This window comes from Pseudopipra pipra, chromosome 4 (genome assembly GCF_036250125.1).
Source record: "Pseudopipra pipra isolate bDixPip1 chromosome 4, bDixPip1.hap1, whole genome shotgun sequence".
Taxonomy (NCBI): domain Eukaryota; kingdom Metazoa; phylum Chordata; class Aves; order Passeriformes; family Pipridae; genus Pseudopipra; species Pseudopipra pipra.
In genome coordinates, this window is record NC_087552.1 from 13,755,512 (window position 1) to 13,779,567 (window position 24,056).

Here is a 24,056-nt window from a genome sequence, read left to right on the forward strand (position 1 = left end):
AAGAAGTGCTGCTGCTTTGTGCCTGTATGGGTTTGAGGAGTGACAAGTGATCAGCACATGGACCCATATGAGCTGAAATCTTTTCAGATGAAGGATGTAAGGGGACTCTGGGTGCTGTGAGTAGAGAGAATATCTCTCTGTTCAGCGGTGAAACCTAATGGCCTGTGGGGTGGTGTTTCTGAAAGCGTTCCTCTGAGTTTCATTTATATACATTTTAACTATGTATGGTCTGAGCTTGCTATTTAGGTATTAGGCTGTGTGAATTACATATTTATAGTAAAGGGTGCAGATGCCAGAGTATGAACTTTTTTCATAGTACATGGTTAGTAGTTTTATTCTCTTTGTGAGTAGAGGGTGAGCAGGTGGGTGAAGTCTGTCAGAATGGTAGACATCGAGCTAGAGTTGATATGAAATGAGAAATGCAGGGTATTGGCATGGTATTTCTGTGATCTACAGCCACATTCACATTTATGATTAAATACTACTCTGCATCAGGTGGCTTTCTTCACTTGAGTCATTGTCTTTCTTGAAGAAGAAAGTATTTTCCAACATGAAGCTAAACAGAGGAGTAGTTTACCTATTCATAACTCATTTAGTTGTAAACAGAAATTAAGGAGTCTCAGTATGGTCAAGGATACTTACACAGATGTTTTCCTCCAAGATAAGACCATCACTGATTTGGCCATGCATGTCGTGAGGGGAAAATCCTGAAGGAACTGGAGAGAATTGCAACTTGTCCTAGGTTGTACACTTGTGACTTATGACAGTTATAGGATCTGTGTAAATACAAGGAGGGATGCTCCTGAAGTGCAAAGACATGGTGGTCCATACTCAATGTGGTGGATCATTGGGACTGTGAATACAGCTGCAGGCACATAAGGAGAGGCTCATTAGTGAAGCAGAGTGAATTTTGGTATCAGAAAGGAAATGTGTTCCTTCTGCAGCTGATAATTGCTTGCCTTGCAGACATGGGAGTATAGGAAAGCTTGGAAAGTTGTGTCACCTTTATGATTTATGCTGTCACAATGACATATCCTGACCTATAGGACTTCAGGTAGCTTGAATCCTTAAGCTATTTTACATTTTTAGATTATGTATATTTTTTCTGAGACTTAATAATTTGTACTTAGACCTTGGTTTCCTTGCTTCCCTCTGAAGCAGATAGGCAGTACCAAAAATAATTCTTTTTTTTCCTTTTTTTCCCCTCAGTTTTGATGAGATCCTTCCGTTCATCAGACCATTCTTGTCATAAGCACATGTAGAAATTCAAGATTTCATTTAAGTTTATTTAGAAAAAACCCAAACCAATCAAGCAAAAAAGGTAATAAAATACATTCTTCAGAATTCAACCTCTCCACCTTAGGGCCCCTTATTTTATCACCTGGGTGAAGACCTACAGAGTAATTGAACTATTTTTAAAAGAAGGACTTGCCTGTCCAAAAGAACATCACATATTCTCAGCCCAAAGCCAGGGTGTATGATTGCCTCTTGGAATTCAAACCAGATACAATCCCTTCACGAGCTTTTACAACTCCATTTTTTACCCCATTTAAATCTTTTATTGGTTTATAAACGTGACCTATTGATGTTGTCAAGGATGTCTCCTAAACGTTTTGTCCAATCGTTATTCATAATAACTATTGCATAACCTTCACAACCATGTACTTCATAGTTTCTGTAGGTCAGGGCAATTCAACATGTTATCTGACACCCACTTTGTAGTAATTTCACTGGACGTAATGTTTGTGACAGAAAGAATTCCAGGTTCTACTGTGAAACTCTGCATAGTGATAATAGTACCTAACTGCTTCAAAATAGACTGGTTTAATCAGTGTATAAAATGCTAAAACTGTTCCAGTCTTCATGTTAAGTGAGTGCCTACAGCAGACAGAATGTGAGATTCAAACTGGAATTCAAGAGCAGACAAAAGAATCCCTCGCTAGGGCCTACATATTTCTCAGTCAGCCGAAGCATGTGGTGAAAAGCAAACCATGGATCCAACTCATAAGTTTTGAACTATCGTAATAAAACGCAGAAATTTTAACAAATGAGCTTATTTCCCTCAGTGGTGTTAAAATTTTGCGTATATACGTAGTTAAAATCTATGCAGTTGGTCCCACTGGTTTGTTTTCCACCCACATGCTTCGGCTGATGAGAAATATGTTGGCTAGCGAGGGATTCTTTTGTCTGTCTTGACATTCCAGTTTGAAATATAACTTCTGTTGCTGTAGGCACTGGGGTTTTGTGCTCACAGAGCAATTGGATAATACTCACAGAGAAAGCTGATAAAGTCTCATCTCGGTGAAAGCTCCTGTCTAATCTCAGTAGAAAAAGGCAGTGTAAAGACAAACTCAACAAACTATTGAGATCACATTTATGAAAGGCAGCCTATTTTCACACTGAACTTTGTGGCTCAAATGAAGTGGACATAGGCTGCTCTTGGATGGGTATTTGAGCAACATGATCTAATGAGAGATGGTCTTGCCCACAGCAGGGGGAATGGACTAGATGATTTTTAGAGGTTGCTTCCAACCCAAACCATTCTAGGATTCCATATTTCATGCTTAAATATTTGACATTCATTCTGATCATCTGGGTTTGCATCATTAGCAACTTGGATACTTGATTTGGGCCAGGATTTGGGAGGAGAATTGCCCAGAAAATGTACAAGTTGTGTTCTAGTCAGTTGTTGCAACATCAACTGAAAAGTTGTCTAGAGAAACTGGGTTGTCAATTCTTATTACTGAAAGGTCTTTTCTTTGCACTTTTTCAGTGTTCTGTGTCATTCTGTCATATTTATATAAAAATAATGGCATTGTTACAAAGTGTCTCTGATATACTGGAGTAATTTCTGACAAATAAAATGTTCTCCAGTGAGCCAATGCCCTACAGGTACTCCTTTATATGTGCAACTTTTTTCAGATTAAGCCAAGAAAATTTCAGTAGCACATTGGCACACACACGTGCTTTGCTTCTATGTATTCATAAGGGCTGCAGTAGACTTATACACTGACAAGGTTTTTAAAAACTTTTGTTCTGTGGTGCTCATGGTCACAGTGGAGATTAGATACTGTCTATATTTTGGCTTTGCACTACTCCAAGCTAACCCTTAGTTAATACTGCGGAATTTTATTTCAGTGGTAATTTATCTCAGCAGAATAATTGTCCATCCTGCTGGAATGCCTTTGCTTGGACTCTTAACTCTTGTATAGTGATTTATCCTTCATTAGCAGTGACTGATACCAGTCACCAATGAACCTGTTTTTCCTGCTGCTGAAGTAACCGGTAGAGTTTCCTTTAAATACTGATTTTAGAGGAAGGCATCTTTTCAAGACAAGAAATTATCTTGAATTTATGGCTACAGGTTGGCACATGCCTAAATCTGCCTTTCATTTGCAAAGTGGATTTTTTCTCTGTGTACTCATAAACCATGAGTTGAAGTCTCAAAAAATTACTGTCGTTTTGTTTTTAAATGGAGAATATTTGTATGTTCTTTTTTTTAATCTTTTGAGGCTGTTGAGTTCTCTGTTCCTTTCTGCAATCATAAGGGAGAGAAATGTCTTCTATTTAAAAGTTAAAATTCTTAATCTGAAGTTTTGAGGAAAAACAACAAATACCATTGGACTTTGTGATACCATAGAAAAACTTGTCAGCATTAGCAATAGTAGAGAAAAGTGAGCAAAGGCTGGTTGTGTTGGGCAGTGGCTCATGTTCTTTGGAGGATAGTACACAGCTGAAGTTGGAGGGGCTACCCTGTGCTATGGACTTATGCAAATAAAGTGAAACATTTCTTTTGCTGAGGATTATTTGTGATTGCAACAGAACTCTGCTTTTGTGCTGATGGTGTTTGGCTTTAAAATTGCCTTCCTATTAGAGCTTCGAAATTTGTTCAGGGAAGACTTGTGGCAAATTTTGCAGACTTGCAATGATCACATTCCTTTTCTCCTTTTTCCCTTCTCCTCTTCCAACTCAAAGTAGACTTCTTGCAAATTCGGTTTCCTTTCCAAGGCGACAGCTGCCTTGTGTTCAGCTGACTCTGCATATTTTTGAGAACTTCTACTTCAGGAATTGTCTCTTCCATTCCCAGGCATGGAAGTGCTTCCACTGTGGAGCTGGCGTAGTGTACGAGTCATTTTATTTTTATCCTCTTTGAAATGCAGCTGGGACTAGGCATGAATGCACTAGAAGGCCTTGGAAATGGTTTTCTGTGACTGGTTTAATGTGCCTTTCTGATTGAGAATTGGAGGCATCCATCTTGCTTTTTAAACATCCAATTCATTATTGCTGATGCTGTGTGTTTCATTCATACAACATCTCTTTCAACATATGGACTGATAAACTGCATTGTGCTTAGCAATAGGATAGAGATTTGGCTTTTATATCATGGTTGAATGTTGTTCAGGAGTGATTAACTATTGAACAGCACATGCTGGCTAGCCTAGAAAAGGATCTGATGATCTTCTCTTAACCATTTAAGTATTGCAGGTAAGTTCTGTCTACCAAAAAAACTTAACACAACAAAATCTCAAATATTGCACAGTGTGCTTAGTGTTTCGCTTCCAAACGTCAGTTTGGCTGCCAACGCTGCCTGATTTTTTAAGTATGAACCAATTCTACTAAATAAGATACGCTTCATTTCTAAATTCATTGGAATATTAAAATTAGTCCCAAGCTGATGCCCTTTCTGAAATTCAGGAAGATCTTTGGACTGGTAGTATATGGCTGTTAATTTGGGGAAATGTACATTCTACTGTAGGCCAAAGGGATGCATGTCTCATGGAAGAGTGGGCTGTTTTGTGACTTACAGACTGGGTTGTTCTGCAATCATGTGGGAATAGTAACTCACAAATATGAATTTATTCTTCTTTCAGTGTATCCTTGAGTTTGGAACTTGTGCTTAAAATAAACCACCAACATTTTAAATGAGCAGCTTTCAGATATTATTTGGATTATACAGAGGAAAAGGAGCTAGGATTATAATAATACACACTGTAAAAGAAAGAGAGGTAAATGATGATAAGATACAACTTCACGTTTCAAAAGACAGTGTCTGGTTTAGAGAGGGTAATTTCTCTTAAAGGAAAAGAATCCCCAGAGAAGTTAAGGGGAGAGTAGTTATTCTGAAACATGGCTCTGAATTAGTGAAATAGCTAAGTACCGAAATACAGGGACCCATTTTTAACAAAAGCATTCTGCCTCTGAAGGAGAAGGGTGCTGTAAGCTGTTCCTCATTGTGACATGCTTCACTGCTACCTGAATGGCTTTCCTAAAGCTTGTGAGATGTTAATGCTTATTGTGAGGTGGATAAGGAAACTCCTTGACTTAAATGAAACATTGAGCTCCTCTGGTCAGGTCGATTATGGTCTGTTTCTTCAGATTATGGTGTACAAATGCAGTGGCTGTTTAAAATTATATTTATCACCTGTAAAGCAACTGACTTGAGTATACTAAACATACAGTCTCTTCATTAACAGCTAAAACACTCAAAGTTTTCTAGAGGGCATATACTGGTTCATCATAGAAGTGTTCATAATCCTGATTAACCTTTCTACAGGCAATTAAATTGGTATATAAACTTTCTGTGAATTCTTTTATATCTTTGTAGGCCTAACTTTCTGTTGAGTGGTGTTCCTCTGATGCTACAGATTTTATTCTTTGTAAACAGGAATTCTCCACTGAATGTAATGTAAATTGCAAGGGCATGTTCCGTTGTGAAGAACAAGTTATGAAAATATCTGTCAGAAATAATTACAGTTGATCCTGCTCTCAGGCAGGCGTATAGATTGGATAATTTACTGGTGTCTTCTTCAGCAATGTTTTTTATAGCACTGTTACCAGGAATATCAGAATTTAACTCAAAGTAGTGGTAAAATCACTTGTAAGGAAAAAAAGGGAAAGGTTATTGATCTTCTATTCTTGCCTTTGCACAGTGGTTCGTGACATGGGCTTCCTTGTCCATGGCTGTATAGAAAGCAGAGTATGATCATAGAAACTGTTTTTTTGAAGATGTAGAGGCTCTTGAATGTACAAATCCTTCTGTGTTTTTCGTTGTCATCTAAGAGTGTCTTAAAGGCCTCTAACAGCAGCTTGTTCCTTTTAAAGTTTATGTCTTAAATCAGATGTGGCAAACAAGCCTTTGTAGAAAGCCAAGGCCATGTGGGGGTAAATGTGCCATATGGTGGTCTGAAGTACATATTTTGCCAAGTTGTGTGTGAAAGTGGCATTTAAACATCCTGTGGAATAAGTTAATGGAAGAAGTTGCAAGGCTGTTGGTTGCCATTGTCCTCTGCACCCCTGTTCTCTTGAATATAAGACCTGCTGCAGTTGTCCAGGACAGCAAAGCAAAAGAGAAAGATGTAAATGTGCAGTTGGCAGGACCAAGAAAAGGTAGGTTGGTAAACAGCTCTTGCAATTGGTAGAAAGTGAAGTGTCAGTATTATTCTTAGAGTGAACAACAACACATCTTTCTAATATACCCCTTCCTCACCTATATGGAGCTGCTAAGTTTTATCATTTGCTTCTCTTGAATTTCTACTCCTGATTGTTTCTACCTTGATGTTTTGGGGAGTTTAATTTACCTTCCCTCAGAAAGTTTCTTTATTTCTCCAAATCAGGAATTGTCTTTTTCATGTAAGCCTTCCAGGACCGTGCAGAAAGATCCAGGATGTGAATTCCTTAGCCTTGTCTAATGGCACATTTAAGGAATAATGAATTGCTTGTTTGCCTTTTGGACTGTTCTCTATCCTGAAGGTCCACAGCAACAGAAATGTTCTCTATCCCTGACAGGTATAGCAGTCTCTGACTATCACAATGCATTGTAGTGACCTCCAGGCTTTTTAACCCAACAGATTATACCAGTTCATGAAAGTATTGGCCTTAGAAGGGCTGCAGAGGGTTTGAAAGAAAACAGCTACTTTAATGAGAGAAAATGGACCATTCAGATACCTTGCTTCTGGTATCTGTACAGTTTCAAATTGGAGCATGGTACAATGGAGCAAATGCTCCCAAAATGAGCTAACTGTCCCAACTCAGCCCCAGGCTTCCTTAACCCTGCCTGTCTTTAACTCCTTTGACAGCTGTCTTCTCCTGGGACAGAGGCGAAACTTCGACAGACCGCATTTGTTGAGCAGCACTCCCCAGACTTGCAGCTCTCCCCAGGAAGACCTCAGAACAATTACAAGTGTGTCACCTGGACAAAATGTAAAACTTCGCTGGCAGACTACCCTATCCCTGGTAAGGCACCTCGGGCCACCTAATAACTGATGAAAACAAGTTTAATAAAAAGGAAAATCCCTGTAAAAGGAGTGGGCTACTTGGAGATATTACATGTTTCTGAAATGTTCGTATTACACTGTGATGAGTATACTGTAAAAATGCATGCAAAGTAATCAGAGGACAATGAGTACAGGAAAGAAAACACTTTCTAAAGGTGTTCTGTAATTTGTTGTTTGTAGATGTTGTTTTTAGTCTGCCTTCTCCAAGGGAGACCTGATTGTGATCATAGACTTCATTTATGAAAAATGCCTGTGAGTGTTATGACAGAGCAGGTTTTGATTTGGCCACTGAAAGAATCTTTAAAAAAGTACTGGATGAAATAAGGTGTGCTTGACAGCCTGGATGGCATGGTGAGGTAGACCTGACCTATTTAGCTGTATATCTTACTGTGAAGTTTCACCTCTAAATCTAATTTTAGTATTATTTTCCTTCTGTAAGCATGACTGTGCAGCTGTGAATCCTATGCAAAGCCTTATGTCCATGTTTACCTCTGTGGTTTAGAGAATATTGCACATGCTGGTATCCCCTTTAGGCCTGTATTTAAATTTTTGCAAAATCAAGATCTCAATACACTTGTAATATTCTTCTCTCTGTAGTATGGATGTGTAGTATTATAAGCAGAATATAAAAATAGTGTAAATCTTAATATAAAACATGAGTTTTATCTTAATATAAAACAGTACTCAGTACTGTGTGACTGTTCTTAGTTCATATTTAATGCCCATACATTAATAAAAAATGATTAATCGTTATAATGTGCTAAAACGCTAACAAGGACTAAAACCAGTTCTGAATGACATTCTGTGTTAAATTAATTTGCTAAGCAGTGCTGAGAACAGCTGCAGAAAATCACAAAGTATTCTTGTAACTTACGTAGCCTACTTCTATTTTTTTCACTTGGTGAGTCGTTTTCTTAGTTTAACTTGGCTTTTTGCTTTGTGGTCTGTTTACTTTGATAAACATAGTCAATTAAGTTCACAATAGAATGTGACTGGGTAAACTTGGCTTCCTAGGTACTGATCCTACTGGAGGTATGACTGTTGGCTGCATGTTAAGTTAATGCATGGGAAGTTGGAATAAATGAGGCATTTAATGTTTGGACTCAATGATCTTATGCTCTTTTCCAACCTTAATGATTCTATGATTCTATTTCCATTTCTGGGTGCCCAGTTTGTCATTTTAAGGTGATCTGCTGTTAACAATACTTGGGTGTTGCTGGAGAGGAGGTGTTAATGCTGCTGTAGGTGTTCTGCCTGGCATCACTTTCAGGTCAGCCTGGGAGCACAGGTGCAAAGCCTGTACCAGGAATTAATTTTGGTGCAAGCAGCACTGTCATGATCATGTTCAGGTCTGTTCATACCTGTCTATGAGAGATTAGAGAAGAGACAGAACTTCTCATGAACCTGTGTTATGGAGGAATTGATGGCAGCTCAAAATGCAAGACAGACTCAACCTGTGCTTATTAAGACACTCGTGTTCTGACTAGATAAGTACAAGAAAAAGCCTTTGTTCCCTTTTCATTTTGTGTCTAGTGAAGCTTTACTCGGTATTTGTGTTCTCTAACATGTCCAGCAGCAAATCAACAGCAACAAGAGTCACTGAAATGGTGGAGTTGACAGGTTATGGCTAATGGAGGGAGGATCTAGGCTGAAGCATGCAGGCTCCCTGCCTCCCCAGAAGTCATTTCTTGTACATTTTGATAGGATGTATGTGCTTAACAAAACAAAAGTAGTCCTCTGAGACCATAGTCTCTATCATCTGGATGTATGGGGCTTAAATTAACAAGGAAGTAATTATTTACATATTTTAGGTATAAGAAAGAACGCTGAAGTTCTCACCATACGTGACTCAGAATATTTTTAAATGTGCTGAAGCTGTGTGAATTCTGCCTTAGATCTGAGGATAAATAGTACACTTCAGCTCAGGAATATCTCCAATATGCTATGTTGGATACTGAAATCGTGTCATTCACAAACGTGTATATATCTCACATATCTGGTCTGCCAAGAACTGTTGTGTTCAGTTTGGAATTTTTTGGTGTTTCTTGAGACATAAATTTACATGATCAGAACGTAACACTGTTCTTGAATCTTCTTTTTTTCAAAGATAGTATCTTCAGCTGTAAATTACAAAGACATGCTACCTGCAGGTAAGATGTTGCTATAAATTAGAAGGCCTGAGAGACTGTGAGAGGGAACTGAAATAAAAAGGGGTTTGGATAGGACTGAGGCAGGATCAGTCTGGTACATTGAAACTCAGAGTAATCTGCTGAAATGATTCTCTCTTGTTATTTCAAAGAATGTGTTTCATTTAAATTACGTAGCATAGGATACTTAACTCCTATGTGAGCAAAGTAGAAGTAGCTGGCACAAAGGATTAATTTTGATGCTTTTTTATTGCAGAGATTTAGCCCTGTAATTTAGAGAAACAGGCTAGAGTCATGAGAAGAAGAACAGGACAACATTTTTTTCTGCTGTGTTGTGGTGAATAAGTGGCATTTCTGCTGATTGAGTTTCAGTTTTGGAAAGTGTCTGAATAGTTTTATTTATGTTGTATTACTGCACATATCTATGTGTACTTGTAGAAAACTGATAACGGTATAAAATGTCTGCCTTCTGTTTAAACCTATTTTGTGCAAATCATAAAGGTTTTTATAACATTGTCTTGCCAGCTGTCTACTGCAGCAAATTTGTTGGACTCATTAAGCATCCTAGAGGACAAGATGTCCATAAACTCACTTGGATGAATTCATGAACACTTATACTAGTAAAACCTGGGTTTCTCTGTATTTCTCACTCCTGATTAATTACCCTTTCAAAAGTTATTTAAAGTCGAAGGATGAACAGACAAACTGTATTCCATTAGGAAAGCAAGCTAAAAGTTTCATTCTGCATGGAAATGATTGGTATCCTGCTTAGAAATGTCTGCAGAAATGCCAGAGTTTACCCTGAGGTGCTGCAGGACAAGAGCTGTCTCAGCCTGTCCAGTTGACAGTGTGTTGGCAGTCACCTACAGGTACCTTTCACTTGAATTGCAGGGGCTGAATGTGGCATCTTTCAGGTGTGCTCTCCTCTAATGCAGGGAGGCTGAAACCTCACTTGTACTACTCACATAAGGGTTTGTTAGGTAACAACAAATGGCAGCTGAATATAAAGTTTAGAACAAGAAAATAGCAGTGATAGTTAGCCAGATTTTAAGCATCTTATGCTAACCAGTGTGGCTAGTTCTTATTCATTGTTGCAAGCATCCTGAAGTATTATTATATTAAAAATCTTTTCATAATGCAAAAAAAAAAGTCAAATTTTTCTTAAGTAGAGGTATTATTGCTATCAAAAGCCGTGGTATAGATTTAAATTCTGCATTTAATCAGACTTGTTAATGGGGGTCAGCTCTGGCCAAAATAAAATGCCAGAAGACCCTTTTACTGTTAGCCCCAAATAAAACCCAAACAAAAACCCCAGATATCAAACGAAAAAAAAACCACAGGAAAGATACAAACAAAATATCTTGTGAAAATAGCAACTGGTTTGGTAAACAATGCATTCTGGAAGATTGTTATTCAAGTTGATGTGCTATCAAGGTTAAAAAATAAAATTCAAAAAAATCCAGTGTTATAGAACACTTCTTGTGAGGTCTGGATCTGATGTGGGTTTTTTTAAAGGCTTCAATTTGTATGCTGGTAGTTGTAGGTACTTAAATAACACAAATCTAAGCCTTCCCCTTTGCCTTGCCCCGAAGAAAAGCGTTTTGAGGACAAAGAGCTCAGAGGAGACACAGAGTAACTGATAAAAAGTGTTTGTACTCATGCAGAGAGGTGGAGCAGGGGTAAGGTTACTTTCATAGCCACACTTACAAGTGCTTTAAAGGCTCCTCCTGTTTCAGAAATGTGTTCCTTTTCCCGTTTCGCACCATCATTTACAAATTTCAGCCCACCGCAGCTCCCTGTCACTCAAAAGAACATGGAATCTGTTATTATTCATGTATCCATTTCATTTCACACCAAAACCTACAAATGTGTCCTAGAAAAGAGAAATCTTAGGGGGAAAAAAAAAAGATTATAAAAATCCTAGATTTCACAGGGAAATATATCAGTTTATTCAGCTGCTCATTTCTACACTCCAGTATGTTTGGCTTCAAAAACGAAATGCAAAAAAAAGAAAGCACTTGCCTATGCAAGCAAAACCATATTTTGTTCCTTTGTTTCTGGGAAACAAGGATGAGTTTCTGTTAAGTCTTCCTTAAGAGAAACACAGTCTTCCTTAACTTTTGTTTTGTTTAGGGATTTGACCCATACTATTTATAGTAGTTTTCAGTAGGTGGATTAAAGCCAGGCACCCAAGCCACTATTCCTGACTGAATGAACATATCATTTTTTTTTCTGGTGCTTTGGTTTTATTCTCTGTCAGATGTGTGTGTAGGAGCTCTTGAGGTCTTTACAAAAACCCTGGTTTTGTACAATATCCAGCTCCTTCTTTTGCTTAGCACACTGAACTTGGAGCAGGGGGGAAGGAGGTCTAAAAGGTGTGTTTTTTATCATAAGATTTGCAGTAAACAGTCAATTACCTTGGAAATACATTAACTATGCACATTATTGCAAAGGATTTATGTAGCATAGAGTATGAAAACTATTCTGTACTCTACAAGAGGCTGAAAACTATGTGAAGCAAATTTCTTGTCTAAAATCAGTTGGTTTTTCTGGATAGCAAGTCATTTTTGTGTGGAGCAGCTTCATGACATTCATTACATGTTGCAGTTGCCCATGTTATCACTTTGAACTGGAGAAGAGGAATCCATCAGCTGTCTCACGGCGGCATAATTCCTTTTAAGTGATGCCAGGTCAGTTGGGTTTAAGTTGATTTGTCCTATTTGCATTTTCTATGGGAGCTGGAAATGACATCAGAAAACACTAAGGGACAGTCATATCTGATTCTCTGGGCATCTGCTGCTGTTTGGGAAACAGTCTCAAACTTAGTGATGATACAGGAAATCAGTGTCCTTCAGTACAGCATTTTCAGCTTGGCATTGAAAAGCAGGCAGCAGAGCTGTCTGGTTATGCTTTCTGGACACATGGCCTTTACGAGGTTCAAGAGAACAAGAAATGTATTATTATACTTTATATATGAATATATTTTATCTATGTCTATTTTTCATAATATTCATCTGTGTTTAGAAGCCTAGAAGATAGGAACAGAGAGTAAAATTATGCAAGGTGCTGCTAAGCTTCTGTCTGGATCAGGAGAGGTTTATACTTGTTTACATTTAGGAAATGACTCTAAAAACCCATTATGTTCACTGCTCTGTTGCTCATTCAAACAGCAATTGCCTTCTTATGCTGTATATTCCTTGCCTGCTGTAAGAGAAGAGCTAAGTGTAATTGGAATTTTACTGACCAACAGATGTTTCAGAGAAAGGAAATGATTCCCCGTTGAGCCCTTGATAAAGGCTGCCACCCAAAAAACATGTTAAAGCCCTGAAACCCTAATCCAGAACTCTAGAGCCCTGGCATATGACCGAGTTCTACATTTTTTCACTCATGTTAACATTTCTAGTTTGGGAGAGTGAAAGCCAGTGCTCCAGTGGAACTGTGCAAGGGCTGTGTTATGCTTTATGAGTATGGGCCTCCACTGAGGCTGATGTGAAGCTGCACTGTCCACATGGGAGCTCTAGGAAGCATTTGTGCCTTGGGCACACACTAAGTGGCTGAGATTTTCCTAGAACAGAAAGGGCATGTGGATTTATATCTCCCTTAAGAGCTTTCTCTTCTTTAGATGACCATGTGCATTATGAACACATGTAAGGGGTGTGATTATTATTGCTACTGATCCGATGGCATGTGTGTGTGAAGCTTCAAAAAATATGTATTTGCCTATACTCTTCCAGGCTTGTAGTTAAATGGGATGAATATAAGGCAAATGATTTATAGGGAATAGAATTAATCAAGTGTGAAGAACTGGACAAAATAAGTAGCATTTACCTTGCTATTTTGTTATGAGCCTAAAGAGAGCTTGACACTGGACATCAGGAGTTTTCTAGCTCTGGTAATTGAGTCACAGCTGAAAAAGAAACCAAAACCATTAGAAGAGCAAGATATGGATTGCAGCATTATTGAAAAATTACATGAGAAGGAGCTAAATGGAAGAGCTTGAGAATTATTTTTGCACTTACATTTAGGGAGTCAAAAGCAGGATAAGGTTGTGCTCTTGTAGTTCTTAAATTCTTTAGTAAAAGTACCTCATGTAAATACATGTTTACCCTTATCATGGCAATGTATCACATTGTGATACTCATCTCTGATCTTCCAGTCCAAATTCTTTCAAAGTAATACATGGATTGGTCATTTAAGTTATCTGTAAATAACCATAATAGGACTTTTCCTGCACAGTAGGCCTCAGATAGGAGGACCCTAATTGAAGTTCTGAACCAGAATATCTTATTTGCTGTAACCATTAGCTATTACAGGCTGAGAGAGCTGGGGTTGTTCAGCCTGGAGACAAGACTTAGGGAAGACCTCATTGCAGCCTTTCAGGACCTTAAGGGGGCTTATAAAAAGGAGAGAGGGAGTTTTTATACAGGCAGATGGTGACAGAAGAAGGGGCAATGCTTTTAAACTAAAAGAGAGTAGGTTTAGTTTAGATGTTAGGATGAATTTTTTTACTGTGAGGGTGATGAGGCACCAGCACAGGTTGCTCAGAGAGGTTGTGGATGCCCCATCCCTGGAAGTGTTCGAGGCCAGGCTGGATGTGGCCCTGAGCAAGCTGATGTAGTAAGTGGCATCCCTGTTCATGTCTTGGAACTAGAAGATCTTTAAGTCCCTTCCAAACCTAACCATTTTATGTCTGTGATTATAGATCCGGACAGCCTTGTTTTTATTAAAAACCTGGCCTTGCTGTACTTTCTGCAACAATATATTAGTTTTGAGGTCTAAAAAGAATTGTACATGAAGAAGTGTTTCTACTTACTGTATCTGAAATTCCCCTCCTCTGACTTTATCAAAGTCACTTTGTTCCAATTCTACAGAACAAAGAGAAACAAAGAAAAAAAGTTACTTTCTTGTGATGCTTAACCTTTGTGTTTTAACACACTGTTCCTTGCTTTACTTGCATACAGGAGCCTAAAAGGAACATGACTTTGTTTTAATCACTCCTTACCTCTCCAGTCAAAGTTCACAAAACTGTGATTTTTTTCCTAATGTGGTAGTTTACAGTTATCTGTATAATAAGAAACTAACAATAGCCTTCATGATTCTGTATTTTTGCATTAATGAGCTACTATATTTCTAGTTTTGCATATGGAAAACTGAATAACACTATTGCAGCAAAACCACTTGGCAGCAGCAGATATGCTTTCTTTAAATAGTTCACCTCTCACTGTTTTGTCAGACCCTGGAACTTTCATTGTATTCAGTGGATAAGTAATTATCATTATTATTCCTTGTAGTAATGGATAGTTTTATTTCCCTTTGTTTTATTTTTGGTGTAGCTGCTAAATATAGTAAGCTCAAGTTTCTTGCAAATTGTGTGTCAGACATGAAGAAGTTGAGCATCAGTGAAAGCGTACGTGCTACACTTCAGTTTTTGTGTACTTGGGGGCTTGATTAATGTAAGAGCTTCATGGCTGAATCTGATGTAGTTCTTAAGGAGAAATACCTATCTGAAGAACAGAAAACAAACATATGTGGGATTATTAGAACATATCAGTGTCCATGTGCCTGCAGGCAGCCAAGGAGGCTAAAGGGGAAAGCACTGTGCAGTTGTATGCTGGGTAGAAGTCCTTCAAACTACAAGCCTACATTAACTGTGGTTAGACTAGAGCAAGGAAACACCCACTTTTGATGTGTTTTTGTCTGCCTAACTCTAAAGGAATCTTTCTTTAGCCATTCTGCACTAGCATGACAGGTTCTAAACAACAGCAGCATAGGTGAGTGGTTATGGCCCAGCAAGCAGACAAGCTGTTCTTTCCAGTCTTGCATCATGTTAGATTTATTTATTGATCATCAGAAGCACAGGGCCTTTTCTTACTCCAGTAAGACTTTTCTCTCTTAAATTTAGAGTTTTAATCAACAGAAGCCAGAAAGTATCAAAATATTTTCTGTGTTTTCTAAAACAATATATAAATGTCATTTGGTACGAACAATTTGCAGTGATTTTGCAATAAATCCTGCTTGCATCCTCAAGATGAGTAGTTCTGGCAGTGTTTTTGTTATGGAAGTAATTAAAATTTACAAATGTTAAAGCTTAGAAGGGAGAACAGCTTTTCAGAAGGCAAGAAATCCGGATTTTAGTTGTTTGAGAAATAAGCTGGTTTGTAGCTGCAGAATTTACAGTGTAATCTGCTCATGGCCACAGACTTGCACTCCAGAACTAAGCCTCTTACGTTTTTTAGAGTAATAGTATTTTTAGTTGTGTGGCTACTGTATTAATATGCAAATACAAACCAAGGCAGGGATTGAGCATTGTAACTTTACAAACAACTGGAGCAACTGTCCTTGTTTTGATTAGAGATGTTGGATAATTGATTTCCCAAGGCACCCTCCAATATGGGTGATTATGTGATTCTGGTCCTGAATAACCATGTGTGGTAAATTAGCTGGCTCAGTTCAATGGCAAATTACATAGTTTTTTTAAGGTTATCATAAATACAAATGTTTCAGATGAGCAAGTTATTCCATAGTCCTGAACAGCTTTTCATATCTCCACCATACATACTTTGATACAGGAAAAAGTAGCATGGGTAGAATGTAAGAAAATTTTTTATCAAATAAGTAAAAGCTTGACTAAATATTATTTTGTTTACATAATTTGTTCCTCTTACATGACCAAAATAATAATTTTTCCCCTAAATTGAATTAAACCGTTATAGAAATTGTTGCTTACCACAGTGCCACAAAATGAAGGTATCCTGAAACAGGATCTATATGTTGATCTTTCATACATTTCTGCTGAAGTTAGAGTTTTACTTTTAACTAGGATTTTCATTCTTTTTTGCATGTTAATGGAGTGGTTAACATTCGTAGCAGAGCAGCCTATTAAGAATGAGATCCAATAGCATACAGTTCAATGTATAAAAAAATTAATTCCAAAGTATTAGAACTTAAAATATATAGTTTTTTCAAATCTATTAACTTTCTTGATACTACCTGATGCAGATAGTAATTGAGTATTTTTCTCTATGCATTCTTTAAAAGATAGGTCATTTTCACCAGTCATAAAATGCCAGGGCCACCTGTATTGAAGGCAAATACAAATTTGAGTTAGTTTGGAGATTGTGCTCTGACTTTGGAGTGTATTAAAAATAGTTTTGATGTGATTCATTGTGTACCTTCAGGCAGTTTTGCCACTGACATTTATCTAAGGAACAGCTTTTTATGGATTTTTTTTTTTTTCTAATAGGGAAAAACAAATTTCCGAGAGGGAAGAATTTTTCATTCAACTGTGCTGGTTACCTGAAGTTTTTGTCTTTTTCTTTCCAATTAGCTTTTCTTCATTTTTGTCTGACAATAGTAGTCATGGTCTTGCACATTTACCACTGGAGATTCATTCAGTGTAAATTCAGAGCTGTTTCCAACATTGAAGTTTAATTTAATGCCTCTAGGCAGTGGCTAGGTTTTATTTTCTCTTTGAATTTGCATCAGGAAGGGAAGATGCTCAGCTGCAAATGAAAAGATGGTATGACAGATTGTAACAAGATCACCATGAACTTTGACTAATTAATCTTCTGCAGCATCTCACAGGAGTAGGTTCTTTTTCAGATAGTACCTGTTCATAAAAGTATTACCTGTGTATGTGATATCGTGGACTGTTATAACTTTGACATTTAGAACAAGTGTTGTTAAATTTGGAGATCTAACTCATAATAAAGGATTGAGGAATACACAAGAACCTGGTAGCAAGGCCAGGCTTAGGGCTCATTTGTTCCTGTCTTCTGCACATGAGCTGTGATCAATAGGAAAATCTGTTTATTAGTCCCTTGTCTTTTCAGTTTGTTTGTTTGTTCTTTTTGCTTTCAAACCTATTTCCTCTGAAAACCTTCTCAGTGCTATTCCTAGATTCTTTCTTCACCACTGTCTTTTTTCTTCCAGCAGCTCATTTTAGAGCTACTTGCATGATTCTTGTGCATTTTTACATGCTATCCCTTTTCATCTCAGTGGAAAATGATCTGTTTCTGCTGGGATTTAACCATGGTAATTACACTGTTCACACTATTTCTTTCCCTGGTTATTCCAAGAATAATTAAAGTGAGAGAATAGACACAATAGAAAAGCACTCTTTTACAATAGAAACATTCTCCCTGTCTATTATTAATCTACTTGCAAATTTTGGTTCATCTTTATCCTGTCAGGTCTTGGAGTTTCTTGCTAAGCGATGGGTCTCCTGTTGAAGTGCTGTGAGTTAGATGTGAAACAAATTTAAGTTCTATAAAAATTGCTGAAAAGCCTGAAGTTTTTTTCTTTGAAGACCAATTTGACAGGATTATTTGAACATACATATCCCAATCATATCTGGCAGCAATTATATGAAAAATGTGGGCAAATTGCAGGCCTTCTTTCTTGAGCATATTAAAGGTGACAAAGCCCACATTTGAAATTCTGTAGGAGTTTGGGGATCAGACATTACCATTCTCTGCCAGTACACTTTGTCATACTGTGTGCATTTGGTCAAGTCTTCATTATTTCCTACATTCCTCTTGTTGTTTATACAGAGCAGAATAGCCAAATTTCAGTAAAGGAAAAATATAGTTACAGGAGTGACAGCAGCACTGAAAATTTCAGAGAACTTTTAAGATACTGTAGTGAGAGTATATATTTTCAGATGAAGGATGGAGGAATTCCAGTACTGGAAATGCATGAAATTATTGAAACACATTTTCAAATCAGGAAGCGTTAATAATTCATAAAGGTTAATCTTTGAACATTAGTGTTTTTTAAGAAGGTTTTTAAGTGACAGATAAATTGATCCATTTCCCCCTCTCACTGAAGTGGGACAGGATTTTTTTAAAAAAACTTTAAATGATAGTGCTATTTCATGAATTTTTTTCATGCTCTGAATATTTATATTCATGAATGAAATATAATAAGGCAGTAATAAATACTTTAATTTACCTTTTGTAGCCCAAGTACAGAGCTACATGCCTGTGAAGATAGGGAGCACATTCACTGTACCCATTGTGCACATGAGATGTACTTGGGTGGTAATGTCAAATAAGCAGAAATGTTGGATTTGGCACTTGATATGAATATATATATATTGAGATTATCACAATTTATGGGACTAGGCATAGATTATAGCATATTTTTGGGAGATGTCCTGCGATTCTGTTAAAACTTTCCAGTTTACAGCCACACTGTGCCTTTTAAATCTAGTGGTGTTTTATGTACAGGTAGTTCTGTCTATTGTATCTTCAGTTGCCATTTGATTCCTGTTTAAATTAGAACTTGTACTTCTAATTTATTTATTTTTTTAATTCCATGTGGGGTTATTTTTTAAATTAGGATTTGAAGCATTTGTTTCCATTTTGTTTTGTTTTAGGATTTGTAAATACCTCTCAGAGTATAGTCTCAGGAGCATGTGAGATGGTGAGAACAGCACCAAGGGCTAGTTTGGAATCTTCATTGTAACTGCAGCAATACTGGTTTAAATAGAGGTCAAACAGCTGCTGTGGTTTTTTCTCATGAAGGGAAAAGCCCTGTTTCATTCCTGGATCAGCGCATTTGACATAGGTGGTTATCCTGTGGGGTGAGGTGAAGAGTCCTGCCTGACTGGGCTATGACAAAGAAAGCAGCATTGCAGCAAGGCAGCTGGCTCCCTCATCTCTCTGAATTAAAAAGTCATGTGGAGCTTTCCTGAGGATCCACATTTGTCTTCTGAATTTTCACAAAAAGCATTAAATATGCTGTGACAGGCCAAGGAATTTGCCTCGTGTTATTGAGAACGAGGGATTTGCCCGGTGATTAGGAGGCACAGGGATGAGGAACCATCATGAAGATATTTGCTGAAAAGAAAGTGACTGTGATGCTTCCTCCAGACAAGAGAGCTCGTTAAGGTCAGCTAGTGAAGCAGCTTAGAGGCAACATGATGGGTGCAAGTGCTGAGGCTCTCCTGGGGTTGGTACAGCGACAGTTCCAGCCCCTCAGAAGTTTGCATCTGTTTGGCTTAAGGCAAACACAGCTTCTCTGTTCATGATCCAGGAGCCAATCATGTGAATGATAGTGTGGTCTGGGTAGCAAAACAAGGCTCCCTAGGCCAAAAGATTGGTTGTCAAATTGCCCAGATGTTCACTGGATTACCAACATCATATAGCATTGAGGGCGAGGAAGGAATTCAAGGATGAGCAGAAAGATTTGAGAACTACATTTACTGTTAGTTTTCTAGTCTGCTTTGGCTACTCTCGTTTCACGGTTTCCTCTCTGCTCTCAGTAATTATACTAATAGTATTGATTCAATCCTTTCAGTCTTCAAAGAGCTGTTTGAATAATAAGAAGATAATCCTCCTGACCCCCGGAGAGACAGATAACCATTTTTAAAAATAAAAAGTCCTTGTCCAGAAAAGGCAGATTTGATAGCAGCACTGCAGGCAAAGGGAAGGTCATGCCTAAAACTGGGGCATGTCTTTAGTCAATGTTCTGTTTTGAAGAATAGCTTTTTGTAAGGGAGGAGTGGAGTGAAGAAGAGGATGACAAAGCAGCAGGCTAGGTAGAGGCCAAGCCTCCATGGTATGTTCACAGTTCCAGGCAGCAGTTCCCTCGGGGATTGTGCCACTGGACAGCTCAGAAAATTTTCAGGATTTTCTTTATCTTCCCTTCATGTCTACTTTCCTCCTCCTAATTTTAGTGCCTCCTAGTTCTGTTTTACCCGAAAGTAGATCATGTATTTGCTGCTGAGTCTTGTATGTTTTTACAGCTTCTGACATACAGATGCTTTGATCATGATGAAAATTTGAGATCCAGTTGTAGTGTTGGTATTTCACAGGCATGTTTTCTCCCTGTGATGCTACTGCAATCGCTTCCCAGCTGGATGCCGGCCTGGGTTTTTACGAGGTGTTTTGTTGTATCAGCACTGTTTCTTTCTCCCAGCTCTTCCCACCCTGAGTGATTTCACTCAAGGTTGAAAAGATAAAGTGCCAGAAACAGGGTAAAGAAATATTGGATGCTTATGCTCTCACCTAAGACTTCGATCTCTGGTGAGTGACACTGTTTGTCTCAGTAGCTTCTTGTTTTATAACTGCTTTATGTTGTAACACAATTATCTCAGCATCAGGCCAGTTCTTTATTCACTTTACACTGACATTTCTTAAACGTCTCTAGTGATGTGGTGTCAGGTAGCACCAGAGGAGATATGATCAAAGAGATTTATGCAGGTGAGTGTGAATGCATTTTCTGCGTGAAGGAATTAGAAGTTACCTACATGTGTGATTCCTTACAGGGCGCTGAAGGGAACCTTGTATGAATTCAATATACACTGTGTAAAACATGAACTCAAAGCTGTTTTGCCCTGGGTACACGGTCTTATAGACCTCTGTGCTGTGCTGTGTATTCTCATTCCTGCTGTACAGTTGGAGGAACTCAGCTCTGCAGTGATTCATTTGGTATATCTCATGTACAGAGGAATGTGGGTATTGATCTAGGCCATTAAAACATATCATGCTTCTATTATTTTATAAGCATGGACTGCATACAAGGACAACATAATAAATTGTAAAATGTATTCCAGTTCATAAAATTCACCAGTCTATTGCTCTGCTCAGGGTGACTATTAAGTTACAGTCACTCCTGTGGAAAGTGAGGAGCTGTGTATGCCCAGTAATGAATATATAATACAAAATGTGTCTTCTCAGTAGACCCTCACAGCAAATGCAGTGAGAAACCAAATTTCCCCAATTTTCTTCCCTTCCTTTCTTCACTTACCACTACTAGTTTCTTTCTTGAATGTGGTATATTATAACCATATATTGATCATATTGACATTTCAGTCATTGATTATTATAGCAATATAATGTATCATGCCAGTGTATATAAGTGCAGCATGACAGTGTAACTATCTTCTAGCTTTCCAGAAATCACTGGCAATAGGACTAATGACAAAAGTTTTTTTTTTTTTTAAAAAAAAAAAAAAAAAAAGTATTCTTTCTTCTTGTTTCAACAGAAACTAATATAAACCCACTGTGGAGTGTGAGGCTCTGGTAATGACTCACTGGGCAATGAGACAGCAATCTCAGACATTGTAACGTGATGCAGAAAAGGTCATGAACTTGCTTTCATAACAGGATTATTCATACGTTCATTCATTAAAAATTAAACTCGTGTGGGAGCATGTGATGCATTGAAGTTGGCAAGTACTGGTGAATACTTTCTTGCAGTTTCTTTAGTCCTGATCAGTTGGTGCAAGTTGAAGTCACTCCAGATTAAGTCTTGTCTTATTTAGTGCCATTTACACCTGAAGTTAATTAATTGTTCCTGTTGGAGACAAGTGCCCTAAGTAGCTACATAGTGTTTCAGAATCATGGCTTGGATGGCTGCTTTGTTTTGATTTTTAAGTCTCTCTAATGACCTTATGTTGAAAAGAAAAACATGAAGTTATATATTACTTATTTCATCTTACCTAAGAGTTACTTTCCTTTTTAGTTGTACTGTTAAAAGGTTGTTGTTGTTGTTGTTTGGTGTGTTTGGTTTGGGTGGTCTTTTTGGAGTCATGCAGAAAAATTGATGTGCTTCAAAGTCTTGTGACACAGATACCTATTCCAGCTTGATAGCATTGCTGTGTTTTGGTTTGTGGTTTGTGGGGTTTTTTTCCCATTGATGTCCATGCTAGAATGCAGCTAGGAAAGGATTGATTAGTCAGAGCTGAATGTGGGACTCTGGAATAAAGCTAAAACAGCTGTAACAGGGTACACAGGAAGGCCTGTCTAGTCTAGTGTAGGACTCCCTTGGCCAGCATCAGATGCCTGTGAAAGAATCTAAAAATGGGGTGAGCATATAGTGGCAGACTGTGACTCAGAGTTGTCTTGAGTCAGGGGTGATATTTTTGAGGTCAATAGCCTTTAGCAGAATACTTCTTATGTGAATTTGCCTAATCATATTAGTACTTATGTTGACTTCTGACTTCCACAGCAACATGAGGCAGGGAGTTTCACAGTGATAAAGGAGCATACAAAGATGTCTCTCCTATTGCTGATTCTAAATCTTTTTTTTTTGATAACATAACGTGATGCCACAAATTTTTTTCATTAAAAAAAAAAGTAATTGGAGTCTGTTTTCATTTTTAAGTATGCCACTCATTTTCTGGATCTCCAGCATACTTCCACTCAGTTCTTTTACAGGCTAAAAAAAATTCCCAGTCTGTGCAGTTGTTTCATGTGTGGAATCTGTATGTGCTTTGAACCCTTTTTACTGCCGTTTACTGTAGCTTTTTTAGTGGTATAATCTTAAGATGAGAACCAGAACTACATTCATAAAGTGGTTGTGCCATGGATTTATACAACGATGTAATTAGTCTTTCCATTTCTATAATATTCCTAATATTTCTCAACTTAGGACTTTTTTCTTTCCTCCCTGTAACAATAACTGTCTCCCATTCCCACATTGTTTAAAACATTATTGACCTGATTTTAATTTTTTGTTGGTGTAGGAGTATACCAGTGACATGATAAACTTTGAGGTAATGACATCAGTTACTGTAAAATTTTAAAGATGTAATCAAGTAATATTTGAAGCCATAACCTTGGTGAGCATCAGAAAGAATTTAAATCCTATTCACAGTTCAGTGTTCCAACATTTCTTTTGTCCATGAGCTGGACAGCAGCTCAGGTTGGGTTTAGAATCCAAATGTAGCTAGAGCTGCATTGTACTTGCACATCAGCAGACAGACAAGATTTCTATGTCTACTTTTCTTTAATTGCAGGTATTTATGAGCCGCCATTTCTTGTATTATTGTGGTGAACCTACTCTGGATGTGAAGATTGCCTTTTGTCAGGTGTGTGTTCCTTACAGGTAAAACAAGGTACAGTATATACTTGTACTTCATTTTTGCAATTCATACTATAATAAAAGAAAAATAGAAGTGAATTTCAGGAGCTTACTGCGAGTAACTGGTTATAAGAAAGAGAATAAATACAAAAAAATAGGAAAATCACAAAAATTACTTTTCTATTTACTTTTAAGTTTAATTTGTAGATTGATGTTAATGTAATTTTTTTAGTGAAAAATAATGGCACAGTTTGCAAACAGAAAAAATGCAAACTAAAACTATTTTATCTTAGCCTCTAGGGTTTTTTGAGACAGAGCCTTTTACACTGTAGCCTGTGACTGTAATTTTCTGTCCCTTAGTTTACCTTTACTGGAAGTGTAGGGAGGGTAATTAAAATTGTGGTGTTTGTCTTGTCTCCCATTGAACTCCATGTGCTATGCAGGTTCCAGAGTCGTGACACTGCACAATGGCCAATTCTGTATTTCTGCATTACCCTTGAAATTGCTTGGTCACAATACATGGAAGTCTACAAGGCTGAAACTAAATCAGTGATGCAAAGAAAATTTGTCCAGTTGATTGATTTGTCCAGTTTTTGATTCTCTTGGTTAAGTTAGCTAGCATATGTGTATGTATATGTGTATTTTTTCACTTGTGATTGAAAGATGACTTTTTTTGCTCCCTTCTGTACAGTCTTTTGTGCTTGAATTCTGTTTCTTCATAGTTTAGGGGTTTTTTTTGTTAGGGGGGTTTGGTTCTTTTTAAGGGGTTGGAACACTGTTGGAACAACAGTAGTCTAACTCACTGGGGGGACATTAGGAACAT

The 24,056-nt window shown here is 37.7% G+C and overlaps 1 protein-coding gene and 1 long non-coding RNA gene across 9 annotated transcripts in view; one reads left to right on the top strand and one right to left on the bottom strand.

Moving 5' to 3' along the window:
- Nucleotides 1-24,056, top strand: part of MAPK10 (mitogen-activated protein kinase 10) — a 157,720-nt gene that overhangs the window by 46,854 nt on the left and 86,810 nt on the right. For 5 of the 8 annotated variants that reach the window (XM_064651670.1, XM_064651675.1, XM_064651671.1 and 2 more), the window contains 2 exons: nt 7,077-7,233; nt 23,169-23,240. In XM_064651670.1, coding sequence (XP_064507740.1) covers nt 7,077-7,233; nt 23,169-23,240 — 229 coding nt within the window. Of the gene's footprint in view, nt 1-7,076; nt 7,234-12,092; nt 12,112-23,168; nt 23,268-24,056 lie in introns of those variants that run through there. The other 3 variants (XM_064651677.1, XM_064651676.1, XM_064651672.1) reach the window with 3 other exon arrangements.
- LOC135412788 (uncharacterized) lies at nt 12,104-14,367 on the bottom strand. Its single transcript, XR_010429951.1, has 3 exons — nt 14,235-14,367; nt 13,250-13,328; nt 12,104-12,347 (listed from the first exon to the last, which is right to left on the bottom strand). It is a non-coding gene; the product is annotated as an uncharacterized LOC135412788 (long non-coding RNA).